The 16,252-nt window shown below is 38.9% G+C and overlaps 1 protein-coding gene across 1 annotated transcript in view; it reads left to right on the top strand.

The window, feature by feature from the left end:
* Positions 1-16,252, top strand: part of SMC1B (structural maintenance of chromosomes 1B) — an 83,338-nt gene that overhangs the window by 29,172 nt on the left and 37,914 nt on the right. Inside the window, exon 12 of the mRNA XM_052639831.1 lies at positions 9,104-9,250. Coding sequence (XP_052495791.1) covers positions 9,104-9,250 — 147 coding nt within the window. The remainder of the gene's footprint in view (positions 1-9,103; positions 9,251-16,252) is intronic.

The following is a 16,252-nucleotide window of genomic DNA, read 5'->3' as shown; positions in this document are numbered from 1 at the left end:
CATTGTTATTATTCCACTTGAAGAATATTTTGTATTTTAGGTTGCAAAAGACATTTGGATAGATGTCATATTTTCACAGAAATCACCTGAGGTTTTTAATTTGAGCTTTTGGTTTTCCATGGACTTGATGTCTTTCCATTGTCTTGATAATGTGGTTTAAAATTTTCCTTGTTCAAACGTTGCAAGTTATATCACAAAATTATATTTTTGTTAGTTTATAAACTACATCTAGTATGTGTAAACTATATAATATAAATTACAGTGATTTTGCTAGCTATAGTTTAGTCATTACGATATTTATAACTCAAAATAGTTTAAAAATTTATGTGACAAAATTTTAAAATCTAGAGTCTCTTTCAATACATGTGGAAATACAAGGGAATTTCATCCATTTCCCTTAAGCAAAGAAACAACAATTATTTGCTTCCTTTTCTCATAGACTGGATGGTTATTTCTCTAAATCATATATAGAAATATCTGTTTATGCTTTGGGCTTCCCTAATAGCTCAGTTAGTAAAGAATCTGCCTGCAATGCAGGGGACCCCAGTTTAATTCCTGGGTGGGAAGATCCCCTGGAGAAGGGAAAGGCTACCCACTCCAGTATTCTGGCCTAGAGAATTCCATGGACTAGTCCATGGGGTCACAAAGAGTCAGACACAACTGAGCGACTTTCACTTTCATTTATGCTTTACCCTTCTAATATGATGTAGCAAAAAAACAGACCCAGAAAAATGTCATTAACTAGCTGGTAATCTGTGAAAACATCATTTTTCCAAAAATTAAATACATTAAACAAGAGAGAATAAAAATGCAGGGTACAGTAGGTTGAAAACACTGGGTATCATCTGGAATAAAATATAGTTGAATCTACACTTCATACCTTATATCAGTATATTCATAGATCAGAAATGTAAATGTTAAAAAATAAAAGAGAAACTATGGGAAATTTTTTTCTTAACCTCAGAGATAGTAAGGCCTTTCCAATATGACCAAAAATAAAAAAAGCCAACCCCAAGGCTAAAAACATGGGTGAAAAAGTGAAAGTGTTAGTCACTTAGTCATATCCAACTCTTTGTGACCCCATGGACTGTAGCCTGCCAGGCTCCTGTCCATGGCATTCTCCAGGGAAGAATACTGGAGTGGTTTTTAGCCATTCTTAATCGCTATGCATAAATTTACATAAACATAACATTTCTGCATAGAAAAGACCATTATAAGCAAAATCAAAAGACATGGCAAACCAGAGAAAATATTTTCTTCTCATAAAAAAGAAAATTTGCCACCAATGAATCAGGTAAAGAACAGAAATAAAGTTGAAAAATAGACAAAGGAGAGGAGCAAACTTAGGTTCATAAAAGGAAATATTCAGTTCAGTTGCTCAGTCGTGTCCAGTTCTTTGCGATCCCATGAATTGCAGCATGCCAGGCCTCCCTGTCCATCACCAGCTCCTGGTGTTCACTCACATTCACGTCCATCGAGTCGGTAATGCCATCCACCCATCTCATCCTCTCTCATCCCCTTTTCCTCCTGGCCCCAAACCCTCCCAGCATCAGAGTCTTTTCCAAGGAGTCAACTCTGCATGAGGTGGCCAAAATACTAGAGTTTCAGCTTTAGCATCATTCCTTCCAAAGAACACCCAGGACTGATCTCCTTTAGAATGGACTGGTTGGATCTCCTTGCTGTCTAAGAGACTCTCAAGAGTCTTCTCCAACACCACACTTCAAAAGCATCAATTCTTCGGCACTCAGCTTTCTTCACAAGTCCAACTCTCACATCCATACATGACTATTGGAAAAACCATAGCCTTGACTAGATGGACCTTTGTTGGCAAAGTAATGTCTCTGCTTTTGAATATGCTATCTAGGTTGGTCATAACTTTTCTTCCAAGGAGTAAGCGTCTTTTAATTTCATGGCTGCAATCACCATCTGCAGTGATTTTGGAGCCCCCAAAAATAAAGTCTGACACTGTTTCCACTGTTTCCCCATGTATTTGCCATGAAGTGATGGGACCAGATGCCATGATCTTCGTTTTCTGAATGTTGAGCTTTACGCCAACTTTTTCACTCTCCTCTTTCACTTTCCTCAAGAGGCTTTTTAGTTCCTCTTCACTTTCTGCCATAAGGGTGGTGTCATCTGCATATCTGAGGTTATTGATATTTCTCCCGGCAATCTGGATTCCAGCTTGTGCTTCTTGCAGCCCACCGTTTCTCATGATGTACTCTGCATAGAAGTTAAATAAGCAGGATGACAATATACAGCCTTGATGTACTCCTTTTCCTATTTAGAACCAGTCTGTTGTTCCATGTCCAGTTCTAGCTGTGGCTTCCTGACCTGCATATAGGTTTCTCAAGAGGCAGGTCAGGTGGTCTGGTATTCCCTTCTCTTTCAGAATTTTCCAGTTTATTGTGATCCACACAGTCAGAGGCTTTGGCATAGTCAATAAAACAGAAATAGATGTATAAGTGGTGTTAAATACGAAAACTCACCCTCACTTAAAATATGGGAAATTCCCATTAAAACTATACCAAAATACTGTTTTCACTTGTCAAATTGATCAATATCAAAAAGTTTGATAGCACTTTATGGGGAAAGAGAGCCTTGGGTTCACTGCTCTGGGCATGTAAATTTGTGCCAGCTATGTGAGGGGCAAGTCTAGCAGTTGTAAAGAACTTTACATACACATAAAATCGTATGTGTATGAAATGATATATATACAAGATTTAGTTATTGAACCATTGTGTGCAGCAAGAAATTTGGAAACAATTTGCGCATGACTGTTCAGTAAAGTTATAATGCATTTATAAAATGGGACACTATATAACCTTAAATAGAGGGAATGAAGCTCTTTATGTACAAGTGTCAGATAATCTCCAAGATTTCAGTTCAGTTGCTCAGTTGTGTCCGACTCTTTGTAACCCCATGGACCATAGCACGCCAGGCCTCCCTGTCCATCACCAACTCCTGGAGTTTACTCACACTCATGTGCATTGAGTCGGTGATGCCATCCAGCCATCTCATCCTCTGTTGTCCCCTTCTCCTCCTGCCCTCAATCCTTCCCAGTATCAGGGTCTTTTCAGATGAGTCAGTTCTTTGCATCAGGTGGCCAAAATATTGGAGCTTCAGCATCAGTCCTTCCAATGAATATTCAGGACTGATTTCCTTTAGGATGGACTGGTTGGATCTCCTTGCTGTCTAAGAGACTCTCAAGAGTCTTCTCCAACACCACAGTTAAAAAGCATCAATTCTTCAGCGATCAGCTTTCTTTATAGTCCAACTTAAATCTATACATGACTACTCCAAGATATAGTCAGTTTTTTTAAAAGTAGTAAGTAGACTAGTGCTTATTATGTTACCATTTGTGTAAAACATGAGGAAAGGAGATGTGTATTTGTTTATGCAAAGATATTTCTGGAAGAATACATAAGAAATTGACAGCATTGATTATCTCTAGGGAGGGTAACTGGGTCGTAGGGGCTAGCAATGCCAGGAAAATTTTTTACGCTATGCCCTGTATCTTTTGGAGTTTCAACTATGTGAATGTCTTACCCATTCAGAAGTAAAAGGAAATGTTAAAGTATATTATTTTCCATACCTGTGAAAGACAGCTTAAAAATACGTATAACCTATATAACACAAAAGTTACAGAGGATCTGCTTCAGCAGCTTATAACACTGAAACAGAATTTCTTGAAACAGTTGAATTTGGTTCAATGGAATGATCGGATATACCTCAGAATGAATTTTTAATGCCAAAGAAATCCTCCTTTTCCTAAGCCAGGCTCTCTGGAACTTTTATTTAATGCTACTAATATTTTTAAATGCCCCCCAACTTCTTATTTTATATGAGATTCCCAACGTATTTTTTGGGGAATGCAAGCCCCCAAATAGGCATAGGATGACTGCACTGAGCAACCATTGTAAACTGTAATTTTCAGGCTAGAAATAGAAATTGTAGTCCTGCCAGAATAGCTTTGACTGTCAATCAAATAAAAATAGGTTATTTGATACTGTTTACTTTTTAAAGAAATAAATTCTTTTAATAAACCTAGAAACTATTTTTAAAAGCCCTATTATTCTATGAATTGCTCCCTATTTCATTTTTAGAATTAAAGGAGGTCTATAACATGGTGATTATTAAGAACATGGACATAGATGTTTGATCAACTGTTGATTTAGGGATTTTAGTCCCTATCTTAAAGAGATGGGAATGCCAGACCTCCTTACCTGTCTCCTGAAAAACCTGTATGCACGTCAAGAAGCAACACCTTACGTGGAACAACTGACTGCTTCAGTTGTGGGAAAGGAGTATGTCAAGGTGTTGTATATTGTCACTCTGTTTATTTAGCTTTGTGCCGAGTACATCATGTGAAATGCCAGGCTGGATGAATCATAAGCTGAAATCAAGATTGCCAGGAGAAATATCAACCTCAGATTTGCAGATGATACCACTCTGATAGCAGAAAGTGAAGAGGAACTGAAGAGCCTCTTGATGAAAGTGAAAGAGGAGAATGAAAAAGCTGGCTTAAAACTCAGCATTCAAAAAATGGAGATCATGGCATCAATCCCATCACTTCATGGCAAATAGAAGGGAAAAAGTAGAAGCAATGACTGATTCTATTTTCATGAGCTCCAAAATCATTGTGGACAGTGACTGCAGTTGTGAAATTAAAAGATGCTTGCTCCTTGGAAGAAAAGCTATGACAAACCTAGACAGCATGTTAAAAAGCAGAGACTTTACTTTGCTTACAAAGGTCCATATGGTCTGGATTTGAGTGAAAATGAAAGTTGCTCAGTCATATCCAACTCTTTGCAACCCCATGGAATAGTCCATGGAATTCTCTAGGCCAGAATACTGGAGTGGGTAGCCTTTCCCTTCTCCAGGGGAACTTCCCAATGCAGGGATCAAACCCAGGTTTCCCACATTGCAGCCAGATTCTTTACCAGCTGAGCCACCAGGTAAGCCCAAGAATACTGGAGTGGGTAGCCTATCCCTTTCTGGGGGATCTTCCTGACCCAGGAATCAAACTGGGGTCTCCTGCATTGCAGATGGATTCTTTACCAGCTGAGCTACCAAGGAATGGATGTGAGAGTTGGACCATACAGAAGACTGAGCACCGAAGAATTGATGCTTTCTAATTGTGCTGGTTTTTTCCAGTAGTCATGTATGGATGTGAGAGTTGGACTGTGAAGAAGGCTGAGCACCGAAGAAATGAGCACTTTTGAACTGTGGTGTTGGAGAAGACTCTTGAGAGTCCCTTGGACTGCAAGGAGATCCAACCAGTCCATTCTGAAGGAGATCAGCCCTGGGATTTCTTTGGAAGGAATGATGCTAAAGCTGAAACTCCAGTACTTTGGCCACCTCATGTGAAGAGTTGACTCCTTGAAAAAAACTCTGATGCTGGGAGGGATTGGGGGCAGGAGGAGAAGGGGACGACCGAGGATGAGATGGCTGGATGGCATCACGGACTCAATGGACTTGAGTTTGGGTGGACTCCGGGAGTTGGTGATGGACAGGGAGGCCTGGCATGCTGCGATTCATGGGGTCGCAAAGAGTTGGACACGACTGAGCGACTGAACTGAACTGAACTGAATTGAATTGTGCTGGAGAAGACTTTTGAGAGTCCCTTGGACAGCAAGGCGGTCAAACCAGTCAATCGTAAAGGAAATGGACCCTGAATATTCATTGGAAAGACTGATGCTGAAGTGGAAGCTCCAGTACTTCAGCCACGTGATGCGAAGAGCCGACTCATTGGAGAAGACTCTGATGCTGGGAAGATTGAAGGCAAAAGAAGAGGGCAGCAGAGGATGAAATGGTTAGATAGCATCACTGACTCTCTGGACATGAATTTGAGCAAACTCCGAGAGATAGTGAAGGACAGAAAAGCCTGGTGTGCTGCAGTCCATGGGGTGGCAAAGAATTGGACATGATTTAGCAACTAAACAACAACAGATGGCTTTAGGCAAGCTTCTTAATATCTGTAAGCCCCAGTCTATAAGATGGAAATCATATTTACTCATGGGGTGCAAACATACAATTGAATAGCATATATGCACTATGTCAAGCATAGTATGATAAATAGTTACAGTAATGACAGCAGCAGCCAACAAAGTAATAAAAAGAATCTCAGAAAATTGTGAGTACCCTCTGCTCTAAGTGGGGAAGTTGACTTGGCCAAGTGTGATGCCTGGAAAGAGAGAGCGGGCATAGGATAGCATATGTGTTATGACAGCTTCTTAGTTCAAAGTTCTTGATACACTTCTCTCTCTTCTTGCCAAGCCAGCCCACAAATTTGTGTGTGTGTGTCACATTTGACTTTTACACATGCAAAAAACAAGTTAATAAATGTTTAGTTTGGAAATAGAGCTCAAAAAGGAAAATCGGGACTTCCCTGGTGGTCCAGTGGTTAAGACTCCACACTTCCGGTGCAGGGGACATGGGTTCAGTCCCTGGTGGGGAACTGAGATCCCACATGCCACGTGGTGGAGCCCCCCCCCCCCCAAAATAAAGGAATAGGAAAACCATCCCTAACATGTTCTATAGAGTTGCCAGATCAAATATTTGGACATAAATTTAAAAGTTATTTGTTGTTTATCGGAAGTTCAGATTTAACTGGGCATCCTATATTCCTCTTTCCTAAGTCTGGCAACCATACTCTTGAAAGATGTAGTGAGTGTTGTGGTCTATGTGCCAGATATTTGATAGTCAGCTATATTACTCTTAGCCTTTGTAGGTATTGATATATGTATAATTGGGTCTTTACCATGAGATCAAGTATGTATTTACTACAGTTTTTAATGATATCACTTCTATATTTTAATTTTAATCTAGAATTAATTTTAATATGTATTATTAGATGTAGATATTAGCTTCCCCCTCAAATGGGTGATTATCCCAGTATATTTAATAATTTCTCTTTTTGATTGAATTGACTTCTCATCATAGTCTAAATTAGTTATACTTTCTTTTTTCATCAAGTTTAATTTGCTATTTCTTATTTGTAGCTGTCTTATTGTATATTTATATTTAGTACAATAATCTTTAATCTGTAAAAGAATTAATTTCTTTTAGGAAATAGTCAAGATATACATTATCAGTAGGTAAAATGTTAGCCCACAGACAGTATAAAATTATGTATGAAACTAAACTCATGTTCTTTCTAAATCTTGATCTCAATTCTTAGTACCACTCTTCTAACCAAATGAAATTCTGGTTTTTACTCATGGATCTCCTTATAACCTCTGCAGTTCCCATAACTTTTAAAATTATACCACCTAAATATATCTCAAAATCTTTTTCCTTTTCTTTACCTTAGATATTATTAGCTGATTTCATACCATCACCTCTGGCTTCACGTGGACCAGTCAGTCCATTTTCCATATGGTTGCCAGAGTGGTCTGTTTAAAGTTCACATCTCACCATCTCTCTCCTTTGCCGTCAGACAGTGCTAATCTCCAGCCCCTCCACACACCCTGTCAGTCCTCAGCTGCGTTTGATCCACATTCTTCCTGTGATGACGTACAAAGAGCTCTGTGATCTGCCCTGTCTAGCAGCCTCACTCTTTCCTTTCTTTCCTGAAATTCAGACACAGTAGCTAGAGCTCTAGGAGTCATCTTGGACTACAGAATGACTTTGAAGGTTGTCAGATAAGAGCTGCTTGACACATCACTAGTGACCTACAGTGTGGATGTAAAAGCAAGCTTTATTGAGAACAGCCGAAAGGCAGAGGAGCAGCGGAGCCTGTGTAGTCCGTCAGCTTTCATTCTGTATAGGTGTACTTTGCTGGCAAAAACGGCATGAGCTAGAAGTGTTCCAGGAGAGGGAAGCTTTTATGGAGAGGTCAGAGGAGTAAGGTGTTCATGTAACAGTGGGCTTCCTAGTCAGGGAAACTTCTTTCTGGATCAGACACCACCTACAGGAGTTCAGTTTCTGTGCCATTGCTGTTGGTATCTGGTAGAGATCTAGTGTCCTTCCTGAGTTCAGACGTGATGAGAAAACTCATTGCCAAGCTAACAGTTGGGAGGGAAGGGAACCCCCAATGCCTTCCAGAAAATAAAAGGCCTGTCCCCTTGGAGGGGTAATCCCAGTAAAATACTAAGGGTGGCAGAGCGGTATGACAGGAGTGTGGGTTAACTGTGCAGCAACATAGGCACACTGGAATGTTTACCTCTGAAATTGCAAAAGAGAGAGAAACTTAAGTTTTTTGTTAAATGTAATTAATCTAATTCTAACTCATACTTTTGATAAGACACAGTGAAAGCCTTCACTGCCTCTGGAAGGCTTCTGCGAACCTTCCAGGCTGGGTTGGAACACCCCAGTTTTATGCCCACAGATTACTCTGTTTCTGTTGTCTCCTACTTCACATTGTAATGATATGTTTATGTGTTTCTTTTCCTTACTAGTCTGACCATAAGGGTCAGTGCCATACTGGACTCTCTTTTGGTCACTCCAGTTCCCAGTATAGAATGTCTCAAACACAGCAGTCACACGGAGTGTCTGAATCTAGGAATGAATGAGGCTTCTGTTGGCTTTTTTTAAAATTAGTTTACATTACGTGGCTTTAGTCCTCCACAGGCTCTCTCCTCTGCTCTGACTAATTAGAAACATTTTAAAAACACTGAGAATTGCTTTCATTTATTCCATAAAGCAAGACTATAAATTTCAAGCTGTTTTATACATTTGACTCAGTTAAAATTTGGGGTCCAATTTCATATTCATTTTAGAGTACATGGTATTTTTGATATTCTAGAGTAACTAAGGCTGTTTTCAAAGAATGTCTTTGACATGTGTGTCAGAGTCTTTAAAATACGGTATTACATAATGCAAAGTATGAGATATTAAATACAAATACTCTTGGTTTTTTTCTTCTCAGTACTGAATATGTTTGGGACTAACATATAATTTTATTCTGCTACTCATTTGTGCCTGAAATACAAAACAGTGAGTTTGCTGGCTGGTGTCCCTCATGAGCTAGTTGTCTTATGATAGAGTTTAGCAAATAGTTTTTTTAACTACATATTCTTAGCTGTATAAGTTGTTGTGTTATATTCTGTTTTTATCTTCTTTGTGTACATTTCTCCAAGGTAAAATATTTTTAATTTTACAGACAGTAGCTCTTGATGGAACATTATTTTTAAAATCTGGAGTGATCTCTGGAGGGTCAAGTGACTTAAAATCCAAGGCTAGATGCTGGGATGAGAAAGAGTTAAAGAATTTAAGAGACAGGAGAACCCAACTAATCCAAGAATTAAAGGTAAATCCATGTAAAAATTGTAGAATACTAAGTAGAGTAATTGTGTTTTTAAGCAAATTTCTTAGGTAATAAAAGTACCATGCCGTTAGTTTAAAGAAGTCAAATTATGCAAAACGAAATAAAGTAAAAAATAAAAATCTTTCCCTTGCCCACCCTTACATTTCAGTGGTATTTGTTAAACATAGTTTGATGCATATATTCTAGAAATTTTCTCGGTACATGGAAGTCTATGTATTATTTTCCTGATTTGTTTTATAATAGACTTTTGCTATTGATTGTGTTTGCAACAAGCTTTTTACTTAGTATCACAACATGGACAGTGTTTTCATTTAGCATATAGAGAGCTACTTTGTTTTTTAATGAGTCCTTCCTGCTATTTTATTATATAGATTTTAACCAGTGTCACTTTGGTTTTTGTTATTACAAATGAGGCAGCATTCAACTTTCTTTGGAAAGAGAAAGTAACACAGTGCCTGAGAGTATAAATCCTATGGCCACACTGCCTGAGTTTGAATCCTGACTTGCCCACTTACCAGCAGTATGAGCTTGGGCAAGTTCCCTAGCCCCTTCGTACCTTGAACCTTTTAGAGTTACTTTAAAGATTAAATCAGCTATTCAAGATAAAATGCTTAATGCCTGACAAAAATGTAAGCACTATATAAATATTTGTTGTTAGTATACCTTTACTTACATCTCTAAGATGATTTCCTACACATGGGATTTCTGGGTCTGAGGATGTGTGTATTTAAAAAGTTGATAGATGCTGCTAAATTCCCACTGAAAGAAAACCTGTAGAGTTTGTATGTCCCTAGATTGCAGCACTAGGTACTAGCAAATATTTTAATCTTTGCCAATCTGGTAAAAAAAAAAAATCTAATTGTTTGAATATGCATTTCTTATAACTGAGGTTGAGCATTTACTCTTATATTTATCATTTGTTTATTTACTCATGTATTTTTTTTCTGTGAACTTATTAGGCTATTTGTCTTATTAGCTACTTTAAGAATTATCTGTATAATAAGCAAATTACTTCTTAGCATGTATGTTATAAATATACTTTCTATTCAGCTATTTTTGTTGGCTATATTGAAGTATAATTTATATACAATAACAGTCACCAATTTTAAGTGTACGGTTGAGTAAGTTTTGACAAGTGTATGTATTCACCACCAAAATCCTGATATACAACATTTCCATACCCCGCCACACACAGTTCCTTTGGGCTTCTTTGTAGTCAGTCCCTTCCCCGGGACTTCGTAGAACCTCTGGACCTGCCAGCTCAGTCTACTTTCTATCACTGTAGCTTTTTCTCACTTAGAATTTCATATAAGTAGAATAATCATACAATAGTAGTCTTCTGTTTTATGCTTTCTTCATTTAACCTAATGCTTTTGAAATTCATGTTGTGTGTATCAAAAGTTTATTCCTTTTTGCTATTCAGTAACTGTTTGACATTTAACTTTGTTTTGTCACATACGTATTTTTAATCTTTATATAACCAAATTTATTAATCTTTTATAACTTCTGGATTTCAATGTCATGCTCAGAAAGACATTATTCTTTCTGAAAATGACAAAAGAAATTCAATAATGCTTCCACCCATAGTATCATTTATTTGAATATTATAATCCCACACACAAATTTACTTGAAATGTAAACTTTCAGTTCAGTTCAGTCGCTCAGGCGTGTCCGACTCTTTGCGACCCCATGAATTGCAGCACGCCAGGCCTCCCTGTACATCACCAATTTCCAGAGTTCCGTCGAGTCAGTGATGCCATCCAGCCATCTCATCCTCTTTTGTCCCCTTCTCCTCCTGCCCCCAATCCCTCCCAGCATCAAAGTCTTTTCCAATGAGTCAACTCTTCACATGAGGTGGCCAAAGTACTGGAGTTTCAGCTTTAGCATCATTCCTTCCAAAGAAATCCCAGGGCTGATCTCCTTCAGAATGGACTGGTTGGATCTTCTTGCAGTCCAAGGGACTCTCAAGAGTCTTCTCCAACACCGCAGTTCAAAAGCATCAATTCTTCGGTGCTCAGCCTTCTTCACAGTCCAACCCTCACATCCATACATGACCACTGGAAAAACCATAGCCTTGACTAGACGGACCTTAGTCAGCAAAGTAATGTCTCTGCTTTTGAATATGCTTTCTAGGTTGATCATAACTTTTCTTCCAAGGAGTAAGCGTCTTTTAATTTCATGGCTGCAGTCACCATCTGCAGTGATTTTGGAGCCCCCCCAAATAAAGTCTGACACTGTAAACTTTAAGAGATACTAAATCAGGATTATGCTTTTAGATTATTTATTTTTCCTATTTAGCTTTCTTCTTTTGTTTATACAAATGATCGATTTTTTATTCAAGGAGGTGTTCTGGCAGAGTTACTCAGCTAATTTTAATCTTTTTCTATAAACATGAGACCACAAACAAACTATGCTTTGATCTAAGGTATACAAAAATTAAACTTTCAGAGATTTTACAAATTTAGGCCTAGGCACAGGGGAAGTTTCAGGAATGTGGCAGCTTGAATGAATCTGGTTTCCTATCCGTGTTTATACTAGGTTCCCACCTGTGTCTGTCTCACCTGACCCTAGTAGAGAGTTGGGTGTGAATGAGATCTTGGGTTCTGGGAAAGGCCACCAGGAAAAGCTGAGGTAGGGCTTCTCTTTTGATCTTTGAAGAGAGCTAGGAGAAGAATCAGGGCATAGGGGAGTACTGAAAGAAAAAAAAGAAAGCTCAGTCGTGTCTGACTCTTTGCAACCCCATGGACTACAGCCCGCCTGGCTCCTCTATTCATGGGATTTCCCAGGCAAGAATACTGGAATGGGTTGCCATTTCCTTCTCCAGGGGATCTTCCCGGCCCAGGCACCGAACCCAGGTTTGATCTGCATTTCAGGCAGACGCTTTACCATCTGAGCCATCAGGGAAGCCAGGGGAGTCCTGGAGGAAGGTTAAATATTTGTCCCAGGCTTAGTCTTGACCCTCATGAAGCTAAATATTAGTAGGTTATGGCCCCCCAATTCCTGAGTTTGTGGGAGAAGGCAATGGCAACCCACTCCAGTGTTCTTTCCTGGAGAATCCCAAGGACGGCGGAGCCTGGTGGGCTGCCGTCTATGGGGTCGCACAGAGTCGGACATGACTGAAGTGACTTAGCAGCAGCAGGGAGACCAGAGAGACATCTTTTCCTCCATCTCTGAGTGGGGCACTGGCAAGTTTCTGTTGTAGTTGGCTGGCCTTTGGAGAATATCTATGGGGCATCTGCCACTGGGGGTGCTTCAGTACGCAGACCTGAACCTCAAATAGGCAAAAAAACGCATAAATGCATTTAAGGTGTTCCAGGAGCCATCAACACTTGAACAAAAAACTAGAAGCATTAAAGAGATATGGAGTCTTCCCTGGTAGCTCAGATGGTAAAGAATCTGCCTGCAGTGTGGGAGGTCTGGGTTCGATCCCTGCGTAGGGAAGATCCCCTGGAGAAGGGAATGGCAACCCGGTCCTGTATTCTTGCCTGGAAAATCCCATGGACAGAGGAGCCTGGTGGCTACAGTCCATGGGGTCGCAAAGAGTTGGACATGACTGAGCGACTAACAGACACAGGGAGATACAGTGTAATGTTGACCCTCTCTGTAACGCCACTCACAAGAATATTTTCACAAAAAAGGAAATATGTGTTTCTAAACTATAGAATTAAAAGACGCTTACTCCTTGGAAGAAAAGTTATGACCAACCTAGATAGCATATTCAAAAGCAGGGACATTACTTTGCCAACTAAGGTCTGTCTAGTCAAGACTATGGTTTTTCCTGTGGTCATGTATGGATGTGAGAGTTGGACTGTGAAGAAGGCAGAGCACCAAAGAATTGATGCTTTTGAACTGTGGTGTTGGAGAAGACTCTTGAGAGTCCCTTGGACTGCAAGGAGATCCAACCAGTCCATTCTGAAGGAGATCAACCCTGGGATTTCTTTGGAAGGAATGATGCTAAAGCTGAAACTCCAGTACTTTGGCCACCTCATGGGAAGAGTTGACTCATTAGAAAAGACTCTGATGCTGGCAGGGATTGAGGGCAGGAGGAGAAGGGGACGACCGAGGATGAGATGGCTGGATGGCATCACGGACTCGATGGACATGAGTCTGAGTGAACTCCGGGAGATCGCGATGGACAGGGAGGCCTGGCGTGCTGCAATTCATGGGGTCGCAAAGAGTCGAACACGACTGAGCAACTGAACTGAACTGAAACTATAGAATGCAATAGATGGATTGAAGGATAGGATCGCCGTTGTTGAGATCCACATTAATAACCTGGAAGACAAGTGAAATAGTATCTCAGTGTCAGGGGAAAAATTGCAAAGGTAAGAAAATAGTGAGAAAATAGAAACTTAGGTAGACTCAGGAGTCTTGGTATGAGAATAATAAAATTTTCAGAAATTGGAAAAGGAGCACAGAGAAGTAATTTTTTAAAAAAGAAAATGTCTCTTAAACTGAGGATCCACCTTAATTTACCAATTGAAAGGACATGCACAGTTGCATGTGGGATTAATGAGAAAAGGCACACATTAACACATGTAGTTCCCTACATCCTAGGGTACAGAGGCAGTGCTAAAATACGTCACCCCCCTTCAGGAAGATTCCTTATACATAAAAAAAGTCAAGCTTGCATTATGAAACTCGTTGAGACTAGAGTAAGAGCTGTAGGCAATCGAGGGAAAAGCACTACATCCCAAGATATTTACATTTCAGGAACCTGCAGATAAGCAGATGCAAAAATAACGTCATCCACATGCTCCACGTGAAAACACACCAGAGAAAGTGCTCTCAGCAGCACATGTGTTAGAACAGACCTAATTGTAACAAATGAGCAGTGCTAACCTAACTCAGCAAAACCTGGGAAATAGAGATGGAGAGAAATGAATATGTCCCACAGATCTTACCTGTGAGGAGATGAAGAATATTCTGAAGATTGTATCGTGGTGGATGGAGGAAGTTGGGTGGGACTAGAATGTTTAAAAGTACATTCAATTAACATGGGAACAAATAGCAAAATAAAGCAAGAAAAGAATAAAGGATAAAAAGTAAGATGGGGGAAATAAAATTTTTGCTAATCAGTCATTACAGTAAACATGAGTAGATTTAAATTTCCCATTAAAAGACCAAGATCGGACTTCGCTGGTGGTCTAGTGGCTAAGAATCTGCCTGCTAATGCTGGGGACACGGATGTGATCCCTGGTCCAGGAATTCCGATCCCACTTGCTGTGCACCACCCACTCAGCCAGTGCACCACCACTACTGAGCCCATGTGCTGCAACTGCTAAAGCCCTTGTGGCCTAAAGCCTGTGCTCCGCAGCAAGAGAAGCCACAGCAGCGAGAAGCCTGTGCCCCACAGCTAGTGAAAGCCTGCACACAGCAGCGAAGACCCAGTGTAGCCAAAAATAAATACACAAATAAAAATTTATATGTTAATAAATAAAAGTCCAAGATCCTCATAGCTTAAAAGGCAAAACTCAGCTAAATGTCATTGTAAGAAACTGTCTTAAAATTGAATGTTGAAAATTACGGATGAGCACCTGGCAAATGCAGACAGAAAAGGGGTGATGGTATCAGACAAGGTGAACCTTAAGGTTAAGAATCTTCAACTATATAGCAAGCTTTCAGTGAGCATTGAGTAAATGAATAAAGAAGGATATTTAGTTCAGTTCAGTCGCTCAGTCGTGTCCAACTCTGCGACCCCATGAGAAGGATATTATGTATTAAAAAGTAAGATCTCTATTTTAAACCTCTTTTCAGCGCATACTACCTAAATATTTAAAACAAAGCTAGTTAACAGAAATGAAATTATAATGAAGCATTTCACTATGTATGTCTTTCAAAATTGGACACATCTAAGTAGACAAAAACAATAACTTAGAGGAATTGGTAATTCAATCAGTAAGCTTAAATCCAGATTCTATTTCTAACACTAGCAATGTGGCTCTGAGTAAGTTACTTAAATGCTTTAATGCTTTAATTTTCTCATCAATAACAATGGGTATAGTAATAGTACTATTTCATAGCATTGTTAAGAGGATTAAATAGGTTAATATAAACTTTACAAAACATGTGCTCAATAAATTTGAGATATTATTTAAATTAGCTGTGAAACACTAAAAACTGATCATATGCTTGTCCACAATGGAAACCTCAGTAGTTTTTTTAGAGATTTTTATAGATCATTTTGGTTATAATTTAATGAAATAGAAATAGTGACAAATTTTTTTTGTCTACATAGAAATTAAAAAATGTACCTCTCAATAGTTTAGGGATCAAACAAGTAATCAAGAGGAAAATTACAAAATGTCTCAAAAATGGTGAACACAAAATCTTTGAGATACAGTAAAGCTATATCAAAAGGAAAATACATTATTAAAAAATAAAAATGAAATATAAGGGAATTTATTACTTTAAGAAATTGGAACCACAAAATAAAACAATAACGAAGATTTTTAAAGTTACAGTTAAATAGAAAACTTCAGATAGAAAAGGGTAAATCAATCTAAAAACTGGTTGTTTTGAAAGACTAATAAAATAAATAAACCCTGCAACTCTAATGAAGGGAAGAAAAGTTAGAAGTAATCATATGCAGATTAGGAATGAGAAAATTAGAATAATTTTAAGAGACTCTTATAAGCAAATAATTATATAATTAAAAATTGAAAATCTGTATGGATGATGTTCAAAAAAATATAAATTGCCAAGATTGATCAGGAAAAAGTGGAACATTTGAAAAATTAGACAGTGGCAGGGAGTGGTGTAGTTGGCTGGCCCAATACCTTGCCACAACCTTTTCCTTCCTTGCTTGCATCTATTATAGAATCATAAAACTAAATTTGATTTCTGAAGTTTTCTTGTAGCTAGTAGTGGCCGTGTGACAGTTTTGGCAATATAAATGGGAATGTTCATGTTCTCCTTTGCATTTTTCCCTTCCTGAGTGGAATGCAATCGAGAGGACTAGAGGTGCAGCAGCAGTTTTCTGCC

This window comes from Budorcas taxicolor, chromosome 5 (genome assembly GCF_023091745.1).
Source record: "Budorcas taxicolor isolate Tak-1 chromosome 5, Takin1.1, whole genome shotgun sequence".
Taxonomy (NCBI): domain Eukaryota; kingdom Metazoa; phylum Chordata; class Mammalia; order Artiodactyla; family Bovidae; genus Budorcas; species Budorcas taxicolor.
This window is presented reverse-complemented; position numbering and strand designations above follow the sequence as displayed.